Source organism: Cebus imitator, unplaced genomic scaffold, assembly GCF_001604975.1.
Source record: "Cebus imitator isolate Cc_AM_T3 unplaced genomic scaffold, Cebus_imitator-1.0 Scaffold21, whole genome shotgun sequence".
Taxonomy (NCBI): Eukaryota; Metazoa; Chordata; class Mammalia; order Primates; family Cebidae; genus Cebus; species Cebus imitator.
Genome location: NW_016107336.1, coordinates 5,019,096 through 5,035,236, shown reverse-complemented (window position 1 = coordinate 5,035,236; position 16,141 = coordinate 5,019,096). Strand labels below are relative to the sequence as shown.

At 43.0% G+C, this 16,141-nt stretch overlaps 2 protein-coding genes across 11 annotated transcripts in view; one reads left to right on the top strand and one right to left on the bottom strand.

Annotated features, from left to right (window-relative positions):
- KDM1B (lysine demethylase 1B) overlaps positions 1–16,141 on the bottom strand; it is a 111,051-nt gene that overhangs the window by 69,599 nt on the left and 25,311 nt on the right. For 2 of the 5 annotated variants that reach the window (XM_017521649.2, XM_017521650.2), the window contains exons 1-2: positions 1,648–1,822; positions 1,295–1,338 (exon numbers count right to left, since the gene is read on the bottom strand). The exons of 1 other annotated variant lie outside the window; for it this stretch is intronic. The gene's annotated coding sequence lies outside the window, so the exon portion shown is untranslated. Of the gene's footprint in view, positions 1–460; positions 611–1,294; positions 1,339–1,647; positions 1,823–16,141 lie in introns of those variants that run through there. 2 more of the 5 variants (XM_017521651.2, XM_037736020.1) reach the window with 2 other exon arrangements.
- Positions 1,850–16,141, top strand: part of TPMT (thiopurine S-methyltransferase) — a 31,974-nt gene continuing 17,682 nt past the window's right edge. The window contains exons 1-4 of one of the 6 annotated variants that reach the window (XM_037736023.1): positions 1,850–1,943; positions 8,111–8,294; positions 11,005–11,097; positions 15,216–15,348. In XM_037736023.1, coding sequence (XP_037591951.1) covers positions 8,155–8,294; positions 11,005–11,097; positions 15,216–15,348 — 366 coding nt within the window. In that variant the 5' untranslated portion in view covers positions 1,850–1,943; positions 8,111–8,154. The other 5 variants (XM_017521656.2, XM_017521658.2, XM_017521657.1 and 2 more) reach the window with 5 other exon arrangements.

Sequence of the window (16,141 nt, the reverse complement as noted above, 5' to 3'; positions counted from 1 at the left end):
TGAGACTGAGTCTTCCTCCCCCAGGCTGGAGTGCAGTGGCGCCATCTTGGCTCACTACAACCTCCACCTCCCAGGTTCAAGCAATGCTGCCTCAGCCTCCTGAGTAGCTGGGATTACAAGTGTGCTCCACCACAGCCGGCTACTTTTTGTATTTTTGGTGCAGGTGCGGTTTCATCATGTTGACCAGGCTGGTCTCGAACTACTCCTGACCTCAAGTGATCCGCCCACCCCGGCCTTCCAAAGTGCTGGGATTACAGGCCTGCGCCACCACGCCGGGCCTCAAAAAGATGCTAAAGAAACACAAAGAATTCATACAAATATGAATCAAAAAGGCCAGTTTAGAATAAAAATGTATAGTGGAGTCCATACAATTTCTAAAAATAAGACAAACTACTAGAAACTTCTTCAGAGACAACAGAAACAGTAATTTCCCTTCGAGACACTTAAAAGGGACTAGTACCTTATTGCTCCCACACTAATGAAATCTTCAGAAATAGGGACCCAGTACAATAATTCAATATTGAACTATTCAATATTCAACATGCAGTTCAATGATTCAATATTAAATTCCCCAACTGCCTAGATATCTTTTGTTGACTACTTTCTCTGCCTGGAAGACAATTAATTATTGATGACAATTTTCTCATGTACCTCCTGAAGAAGCCTTCTCTCCCACTCGCCTGCCACTAAAATAGATTTAAAAACACAAAACAAAACTAGCCAAAGCCTTGCGTTACGTGTGTGTGCGCGCGCGCACGCACACACACACACACACACACACACACACACAAAATGTGGTGCGGGGGGTTCCCCAACTGGAGTGGACTGGGGAGTCCTTCAGGCTTACCCAAGGGAAGACTGGGCCTCTATCTGGCTGGGTTCCACATCACTGAACCCCAACTTTCTACAGCTGATCTACCTCTTCCTCTTTCACCTGCCGGCTGCCGACCCGCTGATTAACAGCTACCCTGATCGGGCCATCCCTCCTCCAGGTCTCCAATCTCACAGGAGTTGCCCCAGCAACCTGGCAATGCTCCTCAAGTCTCAACGAGCGGCGGCTGTGCGAGAGGATTAACTACAGCACCTGCAAGGCCGTGCCGGCTCCTGGCCGCACCCTATCGGCCGGGAAGAACCAGCAAGGGAGTTCCTACTCCAGGACCGTGGGGTCTTTCGGCGGCTCTGACAGCCCCCAGGAGGGAGCCCCAGACTCCCGGGGCCAGCTGCAGCCGCCTCGCTTTCCGAAAAGCTTTCGGATGCTTTTCGAAGTCGGAGAAGCAACAGTCCCGGGGCTCACCTTTGCGCTGAAGAGGTGTCAGGAGTCTCGGGGAAAAGGCACAGCTGTACAGAAAGGAAACGTTGTAGGGGCGTTAGGAGACCGGCAACATCGCGGCGAATCCTGCGACCCCACTGCCCCAACACCCCAGCCCGGGAATTCCCCCTTCAGACACGTACTCACCCCGCACCCTCTTCCAATCCGGGGCAGGATAAATGCGTCCCTGGGGCACCCGCCCACCTCCCACCAGGGCGAGGGGCGCTGCACAGGGGGAGAGGGAGGGCTTGCACCCCAAACAAGCTGCTTTGTGCAACGCTGTCACCCGAAATCCGCCACCGCCCCCACGCACGCCCCCGGAGTGGCGAGCCTCCCACCTCTGAGCGCCGGCGAGGCGGTGCGCGCCGCCCAGGACTGCAGGCGCCTCTCCGGAGCCGCGCGCCCCGCGCACAGGACGGCAGGAGCCGCGCCGCGAGCCCCAGGCTCCCCTCGGCCGCCGCCGCCGCCGCTTCCGCCCCTGTCACGACGTGACCCGGGGTGGGAGGAGCCGGCGGGACCAGGGATGGGTACGGTCCCCGCCTTCGCCTCAGCCGCGGCGCTCGCTCCGCCCTACCCATTTCCGCCGCTGCGCAAACCCGGCGCCTGGGGAAGAGGGCGGAGTCTGCGCAACAAGGTACGGGGCGGGCGTGGAGACGGGGCGCGGGGGAGGGGGCGGGAACTGAGGAGGGCGCGGGAAAGAGGCGGGGCGCGGGCGGAGGCGGAGGCGGGCACGGGAAAGAGGCGGGGCGGGGGCGGAGAGGTGACGGACGCGGGAGGTACCCGCCCCTGTAAACTGCAGCGTGGGCAGAGAGTTCCCACCCCTGGGGAGGTTGGCGGTGGCGGAGGGAAAGGCAGGCGACCCGCGGTAAGCGAGGTAAGCTCCCTAGGGCTCAGAGGGTGCGGGTGAGAAACGGAACGATTTGCTGGGAGTATCTGCGCCTGTGCTAGGACTCCCGGGAATCCTTACAAGCACGGACAGCCCCGCGATCGGCCCTGTGAAGTGAGGTTCAGGAAGCAGAGGGGAAACTGGGAATAACCACGACGGGCTGTAAATGACCTGAATCCAAGATCCAGGATTTAAAGTGCCTCCAAAGCATTGCTGTGTTTTAGTGATCTTTTTTCTTTCCTTTTAGTGTTTTTCTTTTAGAGACAGGGCCTCCCTCTCGCCCAGGCTAGTGTGCAGTGGCACAATCATAGCTCACTGTGACCTGGAACTCCTGGGCTCAAGTGATCCTCAGGCCCCAGCCTCCCCAGTAACTGGGACTACAGGTTCCCTGCACCACACTTGGCTAATTTTTCAGATTTTTATTTTAATAGAAACGAGCTCTCGGTTTTTTCCCCGGCGTGGTGTATTAATGATTTTTAGGAAAAGAGAAGTACTGGCAAACAGTGAGTGATTCTCTGGTGATGTGGGAACCTGCGGTGCTGTAAATTTTCTATCTCTTGCTCTGCAGTGGTTACACAGGTGTATGCCTACGGAAAAAAAAAAAATTCACCGAGTCATACTCTTTTAAGATTTGTGCTCTTTAGGGAAGTTTCTCCTCAATTTAATGAAAAAACAAAACCAAAGCAGAAACTTTTGAAAAGGTGAGAACAGAGACTAAAACAACTTGAGGACTTGGACCACCAAAGGAGCACATCTACACTTCCAGTTTGTGAGCAAGAATTATTGTAAAATTTCCCTTCCTTAATTCTTGTAATGTGCACTTTTTTGTGTTATAGAAATAAACTTTATTTCTCCAGAAACGGTGTGTACAAGTGGAGTCCGTGCTGAGAACTTGTTAGAACAGCTAAGATGTTGAGCTCAGGAGTTTGAGACTAGCCTGGGTAACACAGGGAGACCCTGTCTCTACAAAATATTTAAAAACCAGCCAGGCATGGTGGCGCAGCCCTGTAGTCCCAGGTACACAGGAGGTTGAAGTGGGAGGATCCCTTGAGCCCCAGTGTTGGCAATGGTAGTGTCATTGCACCTCTGCACTCCAGCTGGGGGATAGAGGGACATCCTGTCTCAAAAACAAAGTAAACAAACAAATAAGCTGTGATTAAGTTATGCACATGATTTTGTTATACTCCTAATTCAAGTTTGTGTGAAAGGAATAGAGTTGTGCTTCTCCAGGCTGCTGTGGCTCTATGATAAAATTATGCTTCTCTTTTGAGTAGAGAACTGTTTTATGAAGCCTTGAATTTAGGTTCCGGAGTTTCTGAATGAAAATGAAGATAAGAACGCTGCAACATTCTTTTGTTTTTCTGTACCCAATATAAATCAGATACTTTCTGCTGACCTCTCAGAAAAATCAGAGTCACCTCCTGATACCGCCAGGGTCTTGCAAAAGCCATTTGTCTACAAATGTTTGCTAAGAAGTGAATTTCGTGTTTCCAAGTAATGAGAGAAATGCCTCCTCCCTATATCCTAAGGATACTGAGGTCAAATTTGGCAATAAAAGGGGAAGTTTTCCTGAAATACGTGCTTTTATGCAATGTTTGCTATTTCACAGATGAATCCTTAAATAGACCAATCAATAATAGCATGCTAGTGTAATCCAAACTAATTTCACTAATGATTTAAAGGGAATGTCAGAATTATGGTGTTATATTGTCCTTAATATTGCAAAGTTGACATTGAAAGGACATGTTTTCCTCGTACATTCAGATGGATCTGCAGTTATGGTCTGACAGCTGAAGAATGAGAAGTTCATAATTTAGAAAGGAGAACTCTATTTCTCATGAATGGTTTCAGACTGTAAGGTAGCCATTCTGACTAGCTGAGCAGTGTAGCCTCCAGCCAGAAGCCAGAAACTGACACTTCCAGGGACAGGCAAAGGGAACAGGAATTTACGCTGAGGAAGATGGCCGAATATACATATTCAGTAAGCTGTAGGATGACTCATGAATATTTACGAAAGGAGGAAAAGTACCCATATGTAGCATGCACAAAAAATGGCAGTGTTAGCACAGTCAGAGGATGGAGTTTTGGGCCCTCTTAAGTCAAAAGGTGAAGTAGAGGATAGAAAAAAACCCTTACTGTGCATTCTCAGTAGACTGGCCAGAACCACTCTGGTCTGTAATGTCTATCAAGCACAAAAGGAGGAGCAGCATCAAGGGGTTCGTTGATGTCAGAGGTAGAATCTTTTGAAAGGGCTCATTTCTGTTAAGCCCTTAGGGAACAAAGCCTAATTGTGGTTAGCAAGAGAAGAGGTATAGAGTTGTATCTGAGGCTCTATCTGCTCTTGGCCCAGAACTCAGTTTTCAAGGTTATTCTGGGGTCCTGTTAGCCAAGAAAGTGTACAGTGAGCTGAGATCGTGCCACTGCACTCCAGCCTGGGCAACAAGAGCAAACTCCATCTCAAAGAAAAAGAAAAGAAGAAAAGAAAGCATGCTTTCAATCAGTCGAGAGGCTTTGTATTCTATTGTTAGTTTGCAGTCTACATGTCTTTTTTCAGTTTCCTTAGTGTGCATTTCCCATGCAAAAAAAGAAGCTATAGAAAATTATTTGAAAATACAAATGTATTGAGTAGAGATATGATATTGAACCACAGTTCAATATCTACTTTAATTTGTTCTTGCTCCCTCCTGAAAATAACAGGATTTTTTTAAGGCATAAAGTATTAAGATAGCGGGGACAGGAGAGACAGAATTAATAAAATTTTGGAAAGTCAAATGCATGAGTGGGAAGGGATTTTGCAACTTCAAGGAAGCTGACTTCTAAACCAGCAATGAGGAAAGCCATTGAGCAGCTCAGTTTGCATTACAGAATCCCCAAATGCTCAGGATTAGCACCATAAAGGTACCTCCATGAACTGTGAGTGTATGGTTGAAACAAGAAGGATTGTTTGAAATGCTCGTTCAGAACAGGCCACATCTCCCGATCCCTTTCTCACTTTCCTGCAGCCAGGTGCGTACATCTCACCACACCAACAGGCTTTTGGGAGTTTATTCTCTGGAAAGGGTAAAACAAGGAGTGTCCAGATTGAGAAGATGTAATACACAGTTGAGCGTGGGAGTATACAGAAAACAGGAGGATTAATTGAACACAGAAAACTGGATGCTGGGACCCTCACCCACTTCTCTTCTTCTTTTCCTATATGAGTATGTAACAGGGGCTCCAATGACTAAACCCTGAAAACAGGAATTGGGAGATCCATCTATGGAAAGTCTGACTAGCACAAGGAAAATAAAAACATTAGCTGGGCATGGGGGTGTGCACCTGCAGTCCTAGCTACTTTGGAGGCTGAGGCAGGAGGATCACTTGAGCCCAGGAGTTTGAGGCTGTATTGTACAACTACACTACAGCCTGGGTGACAGAGTGAGACCCTGCCTCTAAAAAAAAAAGAAAAAAGAAAAAGGAAAAATAAATACATCTAGGTTTCCAAATGAAATCCACTCACATCACCCTACAGTATTAGCCCCGCCCACATTCTTTACCTTTATTCATTTTGGTACCTATTCTTTGTTTTTGTTGTAAGACAAAGTCTTGATCTGTAGCCTAGGCTAGAGTGCGCTGGCAGCATTATAGCTCACTGCAGCCTCAAACTCCTGGGTTCAAGCCATCCTCCTGCCTCAGCCTCCTGGGTAGTTTGGATTACAGGCATATACCACCATGCCTGGCCAATTTTTAAACTGTTTTTGTAGAGATGGCGTCTCACTATGTTGCCCAAGTTAGTCTCAAACTCCAGGTCTCAAGCCATCCTCCCGCCTTGGTTGCCCAAAGCACTGGGAAATTTATAGCAAAAAAAAAAAAAAGGAAGCTTGAAAAATGGGAATTAAGGTAAATCTTTCAGAAAATAGTGCAAAAAAATGAAGATATAGAAAAAATGAGGAATTTACCATACCATCTCTGAAGACTCTAGAGACAAATAACAGGGGTCCCAGAAAGAGAAATAAAAAAGCAGAGGGCCAGGTTCAGTGGCCCATGCCTGGAATCCCAGCACTTTGGGAAGCCAAGGCAGGCAAATTACGTGAGGCCAGGAGTTTGAGACCAACCTGGTCAACTCTCATCTCTTAAAAATTAGCTGGATGTGTTGATGTGCACCTGTAATCCCAGCTACTCAGGAGGCTGAGGTGAGCGTGATTTTTCACTAAACCTTAGAGTGCCAACAGCCTATGGCCCCCACACTTCTAACCAAGAATTTGATATCCAGCAGAGCTATACATCAAGGATGAGGAATAGTCCAACCTTGTTTTATACACGTAAAATCAGAAAACAATATTTTTCTTCATTGCGCTCTTTCAGGAAGCTCTGGAGGTTGGGCTTCACCAGTCTGAGGGTGGTCACTAAAAAACAGCAACAACAAAAAAGAGTAAAACATGAAATAAAGAAAGCAGGAGATTCAGACAAGAAGGAAATCTCCAGAATGATGATGAAGAGAAATCCCAGAAAGCTAGCTGTCTACCAGAATAGAGAGTGGTCAGGGCAGATTCTAGGAGAGAATTCTCCAAGATGATATTGAGAAAATATGACTGGAGAGATTGAGAGTGTATTGACAGGAAGTTGGGACAGTTGGCAGAATTTAGAGTTGAATTAGTAGTAAGTACATAGAAAGTTCAAGTCGATCACCAGTGGCCAATGATTTAATCAATCATGCCTACATAAAGCTTACATAAAAACTTTATGTAGCTTACATAAAAACCCAAGAGGATGGGGTTTGGAGAGCCTCCTAATAGCTGCAGGTGAAGGTTCCTGGAGCTACACATCTCTTCATCTATATCCTTCACAGTATCCTTTATAGTAAACATGCAAAGTTAACTAAGTATTTCTCCGAGTTTAATTCACTCTAGCAAATTAAGCAAACCCAAAGTGGAGGCTGTGGGATCCCCAACTTGAAGCTAATCAAGGCCTGGACTTGTGACTGGTATCTAAGTGAGGGGGATGTCTTAGAGACTAAGCCCTCCATATATAGAATCTGATGCTATCTCCAGATAGGTAATGTCAGAATTGCATTAAAAGACACCCAACTGGTATCCAATATTTGGTGTGCGGGGGGGAGAATCCCCACATTTGGCCACAGAAATCTTCTGTGTTGATGATTGAGATGTCAGAGTGGAGGAAACATTAGTGCTAAGACATAATTCAGTTTATTTAACGATTTCTTGTAATGTGAAAGGGGTATGCCTCTACCACCAGACTCACTGAAAGTAATTTTTTGTATCACCTTTTATCGGATATTTGAGTGGCTAGGTAGTGACTCACATTTGTAATCCCAGCACTTTGCAAGGCCAAAGTAGAAGGATCCATTGAGCCCAGGAGTTCTTTGTTGCCTGGACAACAAAATGAGACCCCATGTCTATAAAATATATATATATATATATGTATATATATATATATATATATACACACATATAAAAATTAGCCAGGTGTGGTGGTGTGTACCTGAAGTCCTGTAATCCCGGCTACTTGAAAGGCTGAGGTTGGAGGATTGCTTGAGCCCAGCAGGTTGAGGCTTACAGTAAGCCAAGGTCCCCAGCCTGGGTGACAGAGCAAGAGCCTGTCTCTAAAAAAAAAAAGAAAGAAAGATTAGCCGGGCATGGTGGTGTATAGCTGCAATCCCAGCTACTTGGGAGGCTGAGGCAGGAGTATCACTTGAACCCAGGAGGTACAGGTTGCAGTGAGCCAAGATCATACCGCTGTACCCCAGCCTGGGCAACAGAGTGAGACTCCATCTCAAAAATAAAAACAAAAATTAAAAAAAAAAGAAAGAAATATTTTTTAAAAGTTATACTGCCAAGAATAATAGGTTTTCATTTAGCTCATCAATAAAATCCCAATGACCTTAAATGACAACATTGCAAATATTTTCCACTTAGGCACAGAAGACATACTCTTGAAAGACAAAGGTGTCTATGAAACTATGGATGGTAGAAGAATTTCACTTGATATTGAAGAGTACCCCAATACTGAGGTACAGAAAAACCAAGTACTAACTCTGGAAGAATGGCAAGACAAGTGGGTGAACCGCAACACTGCTTTTCATCAGGAACAAGGACATCAGTAAGAAATATTTAGTGAATAATAGGAAAATGTTCTATCAGAAACTGACTTTGAGATAGAAATAATACATATATCTTAGACTAATTTTTAAGATGCACATTTAATTCTTCACATCTTTGTGTCTCTGAATCACTGTGCATCTACGGCATGATGTAATTTAATTGGCAGTGTCTTCTTTCCACAGTGTGTAAATAATGGTGTGAGTTACAGCTGGTAACATCTTACATTTATAAAATATGTTCTCGGATCCCCTGCACCATGTATGTATTGGTCATGCATATTTGCACCTACAACAGGTGCTCAAGCAATGTTTATATTTACGATTCTTTATACTGAAAACCAGTGGTGTCTGACTTTGCTTTCCAATAAGATGTGTCCAGATGTTAAAGAATTATCTTGGCCAGGCGTGGTGGCTCATGCCTGTAATCCCAACACTTTGGAAGGCCAAAGCAGGTGGATCACAAGGTCAGGCGATCAAGATCATCCTGGCCAACATGGTGAAACCCCATCTCTACTAAAAATACAAAAATTAGCTGAGTGTAGTGGCACACACCTGTAGTCCCAGCTACCCAGGACGCTGAAGCAGGACAATTGCTTAAACCTGGGAGGTAGAGGCTGCAGTGAGCCGAGATTGTGCCACTGCACTCCAGCCTGGGGACAGAGCATGACTCCATCTCAAAAAAAAAAAAAAAAAAAATCCCTGTGGTGGGAGAAGTTTCGAGAAATTAAAAAGTGAGCTAGGATGTTGTGCGATGTAGTAGTCGTCCTCATAGTAGCAGTTAGTGATTGGACCAGTGCAAAGTGGTCATTACAGACATTCCTTGTTCTGGGCAGCCACGCCCATCTCCCCAGGAGATGACATCGTCATCATTGCAGGGCTGAGGGCCCCACAGGGTCGTGGGGTGTCCCTTATGCTGTGCTGAGGCACAGGATCCGAGAAATAAAGAGACAGGACACAGAAGTACAAGGAAAACGCAGCTGGGCTCGGGGAGCCATGCCACGTATGAGTGGAGTCAAGCGAGGTCCCGAACGTCCAGAAGCGTGTGTATTTATTGTGTTTAGGTTAGGGGTCAGGGCAGTGAGTGAAGTCATCTTTAAGGATAGTGATAGGGTTGTGAGCAATAAAACAAGGGGTCCACCACCATTAGGTCACCTAGGCTAGGAGGTGGACAGTATACAGCAAGGGGTCCATTCCCATTAGGTCACCGAGGCATGGAGGTGCGCAGTGAAGAGGGTGCAGTGTGCAATACCTCTATCTATGGGCAAGCTACTTCTAAGAAAGATTTATGGGAGGATGCTTTGAGTCACACAGCAGTGACAGAGCTGTCAGGATCTACGCCACCTGCTGGCAGCTTCCAGTGAGTTCTGTAAGGAATGCTTTTTGAGCGAGCAGAGTAACAAGAGCTGATAAAGTTCACAGTCACCAAGGTGCGATTGCCAGTCTGAGGGCAGCCTTCCACAAGAACTGGAGCAAGGTCCTACAGCTCCTTTATCAGGGGGAGTGGCTCTTGCCCCAAGCCTGCCATACAGCAGATATCTTTACGTTACTGAATGCTGCCACCTGGTCCATGGACTCTTGTTCTACTATAACTGTTTTCCCCTTGAATCATGCTCTGCACTGTCTGCTCCAGACATTTCTCCGACTACAAGCTGCTTATTCCTTAATTCATGCTCTGTACTGTATCTACTCTAGACATTCCTCCAATTATGAAGTAAGATATAGTTATATATATAGGGAAATAACTGAGTGGTGAGATATTCTTTAGGCACTCATTCTAAGAACTAATATACAATTAAATAGAGAGGATTGTATAAAGGGAAATAACTGAGTAGTAACACTATAAACTGAGATATTCTCCAAGCCCTAATTGTGCCAGGATTCTGCTTAGCTCTCCTTCCTCAGTGCCTATATGTGGGGTTAGCCACATTCATCATCCCAGAAACATTGGGTTATCTCTGTCATGTGGATGGCCTTAGAAGAGCCCATCTCCACAGAGGGAATTACAAGAACTACAAGAGTTAACACTTCTCAGATTTACTTCTAAGGTTTGAGTGCATGTTTAGAGAACTTACAGGAAACGAATATTGAAAATCCATGGCTCCAGAGGCTCCATCACCCCAAAATAGTATATATTTAGAGAATTAATAAAGAATTTTTGGCCAGGAGCAGTGGGTCATGCCTGTAATCCCAGCACTTTGGGAGGCCAAGGCGGGTGGATGACGAGGTCAGGAGATCAAGACCATCCTGGCCAACATGGTGAAACCCCATCTGTACTAAAAAAAAATACAAAAATTAGCTGGGTGTGGTGGTGTGTGCCTGTAATCCTAGCTACTTGGGAGGCTAAGGCAGGAGAATCACTTGAGCCTGGGAGAAGGAGGTTGCAGTGAGCGAATATTGCGCCACTGCACTCCAGCCTCGTAACAGAACAAGACTCTGGCTCAAAAAAAAAAAAAAAATATTCAAAACATACCCAAGAAAAAAAATTTATTTTTAATTGCTAATCAGGAAAGCCCTAGGTGTAAGTCAGATTTACCACTGACTGGGTGTGTGTCTGAGCAAGTTACATAACTATTTCTTCATATGGAAGCTGGAGATTATAATAATTAATAATGTCTGCTTATTAAGGTTGTGGGGAATATTAAGTGAGATAATGAATGAAAAGTATTCACTTACCATACAACTGTCCTAAATTTTGTTTTTTCTCCTTAGGCTACTAAAGAAGCATTTAGATACTTTTCTTAAAGGCGAGAGTGGACTGAGAGTATTTTTTCCTCTCTGCGGAAAAGCAGTTGAGATGAAATGGTATGAGCAGATAAACATTAACACAGTTCTCTTGTCGTGATGAATTCTTTGGATGATTTCACAGGCTGTGAGTTTAAAAACTCCATTTTTAGGAAATACACAGGAATTCCTTATTTTTCTATTGTGATGTGTATATAATTGTAAATAATATTCTCAAACAGTAAGAAACAACAGAAACAGGTATGACCTAGTCTTTCTGGATTGAGTTTTGACATTTAAAAATCAGTTTGGAACCAACGGTGGGGAGAAAAACCAGCCTTCCTGCTTACATTTCCTGGATCCTTGTATGTGGTTCAGTTTTTGTAGATGGTTTAGGAATTTAGCTAAGTTAATTTTAGATATTTGAAATGGTGGTGGACAGAGAAATTCAAAATGAATTGCAGCTTTCTGGCAGGACAGGGTTCATAGTCCACAGTTCAGCTCAACCTTCCCCTCCCATCAGGGAACACAGGAGTTTCTGTTATCATGAATTGTTGTTATAAAACCAGTGATTAAGAAACTATTTCATGTGAATAATTCTCTACAAAGAGAATTCACTTTAACAAGCCACTTTTACTGTGAGTTACCCTAAAGTCACCTCCACATCGTTCTCTATACAGCACTCTGTTGTAATGATAATATTCAGATACAATCATACCTGCCAAGATGTGTATTTATTTATAAGCTTGAATGTTGAAAACTTTGATCACTGAGCAGGAAAGAAAAAAGAATGTATGTAAAGGTGAGTAAAGGGGCCAGGTGTGGTGGCTCCTGCCTGTAATCCCAGCACTTTGGGAGGCCAAGGCAGAAAAACCTCTTGAGCCCAGGAATTTGAGAGTAGCCTGGGCAACATAGTGAGACCCTGCCTCAAAAAATAAATTAAAAATAAAAGATTAATAAATGTAAAATATAATAACTTAAAAATGGTCTGTTTTGAATATAAATATCTGTGACTAACACACAGTATGCATGCACTTTTTGGGAGCTGATTTTCAAGTAGAGACGATAGAATTTTTGCAGCCAGCCCACACTCAACTGTAGCTGAGAGCCTTTATTAGATGGCTGCTCTGACTTTAAGATTCAAGTGTGGGCATGAAATAGAGAATATTTAAACTATATTATTATACCTATATTTTAACCAACTTATTGAGCCACAAGAGATAGTTACTTTCAAAACTACCCTCAAAAAAATATTAACTATATAAACAGACTGTCACACAATGTCATCATAAATAGTAGCAATGCAGTACAAACAGGTTTTGAGGCAACATTAGGCAAATGGTATGAAATAGCCAATTAAATGTGATTGTTGAATATTTGGGGTCTAAAGCCATTTGTAATAAAAATGTTAAAAAAAATCAGAACTGGCCGAGTGCAGTGGATCATGCCTTTAATCCCAGCACTTTGGGAGGCGAGGTGGGTGGATCACTTGAGGTCAGGAGTTTGAGACCAGCCTGGCCAACATGGTGAAACCCCATCTCTACTAAAAACACAAAAATTAGCCAGGCATGGCGGCTCATGCTTGTAATACCAACTACTCAGGAAGCTGAGGCAGGAGAATTGCTTGAACCCAGGAGGCGGAGGTTGCAGTGAGCCCATGCCCTGCAGCCTGGGCAACAGAGCGAGACTCCGTCTCCAAATATGTATATGTAAATACAGTTTTATATATATATAAAACTGTATTCTGATATACATATATATATATATATCAGCACTTTTGCTACTGTAATTGCATGTAAGAAGTTAAGTTATGGTAATAGATGATTTTTCATTTATGTAACTGATCTGTGTTTTGAGGTCTATACAGACATCAGATGTGAATAGAAAAACTGACCATGAGGTAAGGACAAAAAGCATTAAAATGAAATGTTTAAGATATTTAGGTTTTGTTTTTTGTTTTTTTGGGAGAGTCCCACTCTGTCACCCATGGTGGAGTACAGTGGCATGATCATAGCTCACTACAACCTTGAACTCCTGAGCTCAAGGGATCCTCCCTCCCAACATGCTGTGATAACAGGCATAAGCCACCGTGCTTGTCCTTACTTTGTTTTTATTCCAGGATGTAGTAGGCTATGCTTCATTCTTCCATCTGTCAAATGGGAAATAAAAATGCATGCAGCTAATCTGAATAACATTTTTGTTTACCATTTATAACTTCAAAAAATATATGGAGAATTTTAAAACTCCCTGTATGTTTTCAAATACCCTAGGAAATATGAAAGATGAAAGACAAGTTATTAATATGTTTCATTTTATAACAAAACAGTTCATCCTCTGACCACATTGAAAGTATGTTCTCTTTTGTAGACAAAATGTATAGTCAGTCCTGCTATACTTGTTTCAAAACTGAATTCTAACTCAGTTGATATATTAGGGAACAATCTGATCATGAAATAAATTTCACATTTGTTTGAGTGTGATTTTGTCTACAAGAAGCCTTAGGTAAAAGCAGAAAACTGCACCCGGCGGAACTAAGCCATGTATGAATAGACAGAATGCACAAACATCTCCCAGCTACCTCAGTAACATTAGATCTTTTTCACAGTGAAGTGCCCTATTGTAGTATTTATCTATTTCTCAACCATTTAGCATGGGTAAAACTGTTACTATTAGGTTCCTGTTTTTGGTTTTGTTTTTTTTAATGTGGCACTAACAAAGGTTTTAAATGCTGTGCCCTCACTTTCCCCACCAGCATGGTGATTTTTATTGCATGATTTAGCAAAGTGCAGTGATTTCAGAAAGGCACATGTTGCATTATAGCAGAACTATGTTTTTATGTCACTGGACTTAAAAGCATAACTGTGCCTAGGTACTTGTGCTACTGGTAATGTTTTTTCTTGAGTCCAAGATCCTGAAACTGAATTCTGTTCATTATAAAACTTACCAGGATTATAATACCAGCACTTTGGGAGGTTGAGGCAGGTAGATCACTTGAGATCAGGAGTTCGAGACCAGCCTGACCAACATGGTGAAACCCCATCTCTATTAAAAATACAAAATTTAGCCAGGTGTGGTGGGGCACACCTGTAAACCCAGCTACTCGGGAGGCTGAGGCAGGAGAATTGAACCCAAGAGGTGGAGGTTGCAATGAGCTGAGATTGTGCCACTGCACTCTAGCCTGGGTGACAGAGTAAGACTCTGTCTCAAAAAAAAAAAAATTTTTTTTTTGAGGAAAAGCTTTTTCTCAAAATTACCAGGAAAAGGCTGGGTGCAGTGGCTCATACCTGTAATCCCAGCACTTTAGCACTTTGGGCGGCCAAGGCAGGCAGATTGCCTGAGGCCAGGATTTCGAGACCAGCCTGGCCAGCCTGGTGAAACCCTGTCTTTACTAAAAATACAAAAATCAGCTGAGTGTAATCCAGGCACCTATAATTCCAGCTACTTGAGAAGCCACGGCAGGAGAATCGCTTGAACCCAGGAGATGGAGGTTGCAGTGGGCCAAGATTGTGCCATTGCACTCTAGCCTGGGCAACAGAGCGAGACTCTGTCTCAAAAAAAAAAAAAAAAGAACTATTTGTATATAAAAAAATATACAAATTTTTGGATAGTGTTTATTTTAAGCAAATGGAAACTACAAGATTAGTATAGAAATGAATGCTAGTATTCTAGACCTATTCACTTCAATACAGTAGCTATTAGCCACATGTGGCTATTTAAATGTAAACTAAATAAAATTTAAAATTCAGTTCCTCAATCACAAGGAGCCAACGTGATTAATGTCTGTTTTATTGGACAGCACAGATGCAGACATTTTCATCACTGCAGAAAATTTTTTAATGGACAGTACTGATTTAGAGAAACTGAAAAGCATTTCCTCTAGTCAAATCAATTTGTATTAAATCAGTATTTTAAATTATATATCTATCATTACATTCCAACTGTTGCATATATAAAAAATAAGACATATATAATTTTCCAAATTTTTATTGTTTCCTGAGGTCATATAAGTCAGTTTTTCAGAATTTTTATAAGGTTTGAAAATAATATAGATCTGCTTTCCTGCATGTTCTTTGAAATCCTGTGAACTTGAATTCATATAAATGCCTTTAAATTAAAGAAAATATATGCTTACTATAATATAACCCTTTGTTTAGTCATTTGAACACATAATTTAAGTATAAATGTATCATTTTATGCAGGTTTGCAGACCGGGGACACAGTGTAATTGGTGTGGAAATCAGTGAACTTGGGATACGAGAATTTTTTACAGAGCAGAATCTTTCTTATTCAGAAGAACCAATCACCGAAATTCCTGGAGCCAAAGTATTTAAGGTTTGTTTTTGTTTGGGTAAATAATTGTATCCATAGCCCCACAAAAATTTTTCTCAGCCTGAGTATTGTATGGATACCATATATGTGTCTGATGGTTTCTATTTAGCACAAAGATTCACCCTAGGCATTATATAGTATAAGGAGCAAGGGCTTAAAAATACAGGTGATAACTACCTAAATAGATATAGACATATGTATATAAAAGCTGAGGTCAAAGCCTATCTGTACTCAAGTTTTTAGTTTTTTTCCTATTTTTGTTAACATGTATTTTAACATGTGCCAGACTCTGCCTACGATGTTGAAAAGATAACACAGCCCCCCACCAAAAAATATATATATGTCTTGGTTAAGGACAGAAGAGAAACAGAGACTAAGCTATTTGTAATGCATGGAGCTAAGTGTAAAGACACAGAGTACTAAGGGAAGAGATGGGAGTTACCTGCCTAGCCTGGCGGTGCTTCCTGAAGCATGGTGACAGATAGAGCTGCAATCAGGCAGGGCCTGGGTACACGGTCTTCCTGATGCTTCAGGATAGGGCCCTGCTCTGCCTCCTGTGTTCACATAGTTCACCGGCACAGAACCATAACACAACAGGCCATTCTGGACTGTAATGTTTCTCTGTGCCCATACTTCTCTGCTCTAGTCTGTCCTCACTGTGGTCAGAGACTGTGTCGAATTCAAATCTACCCTCTAGAACCCAGGATAGGTGTCTTTTCTACTAGGTGCTTGGCAAATAAATGTTCACTGGCTGAATGAATGAGTGAAAATGGAAGAATCAGCATGATTGCACATT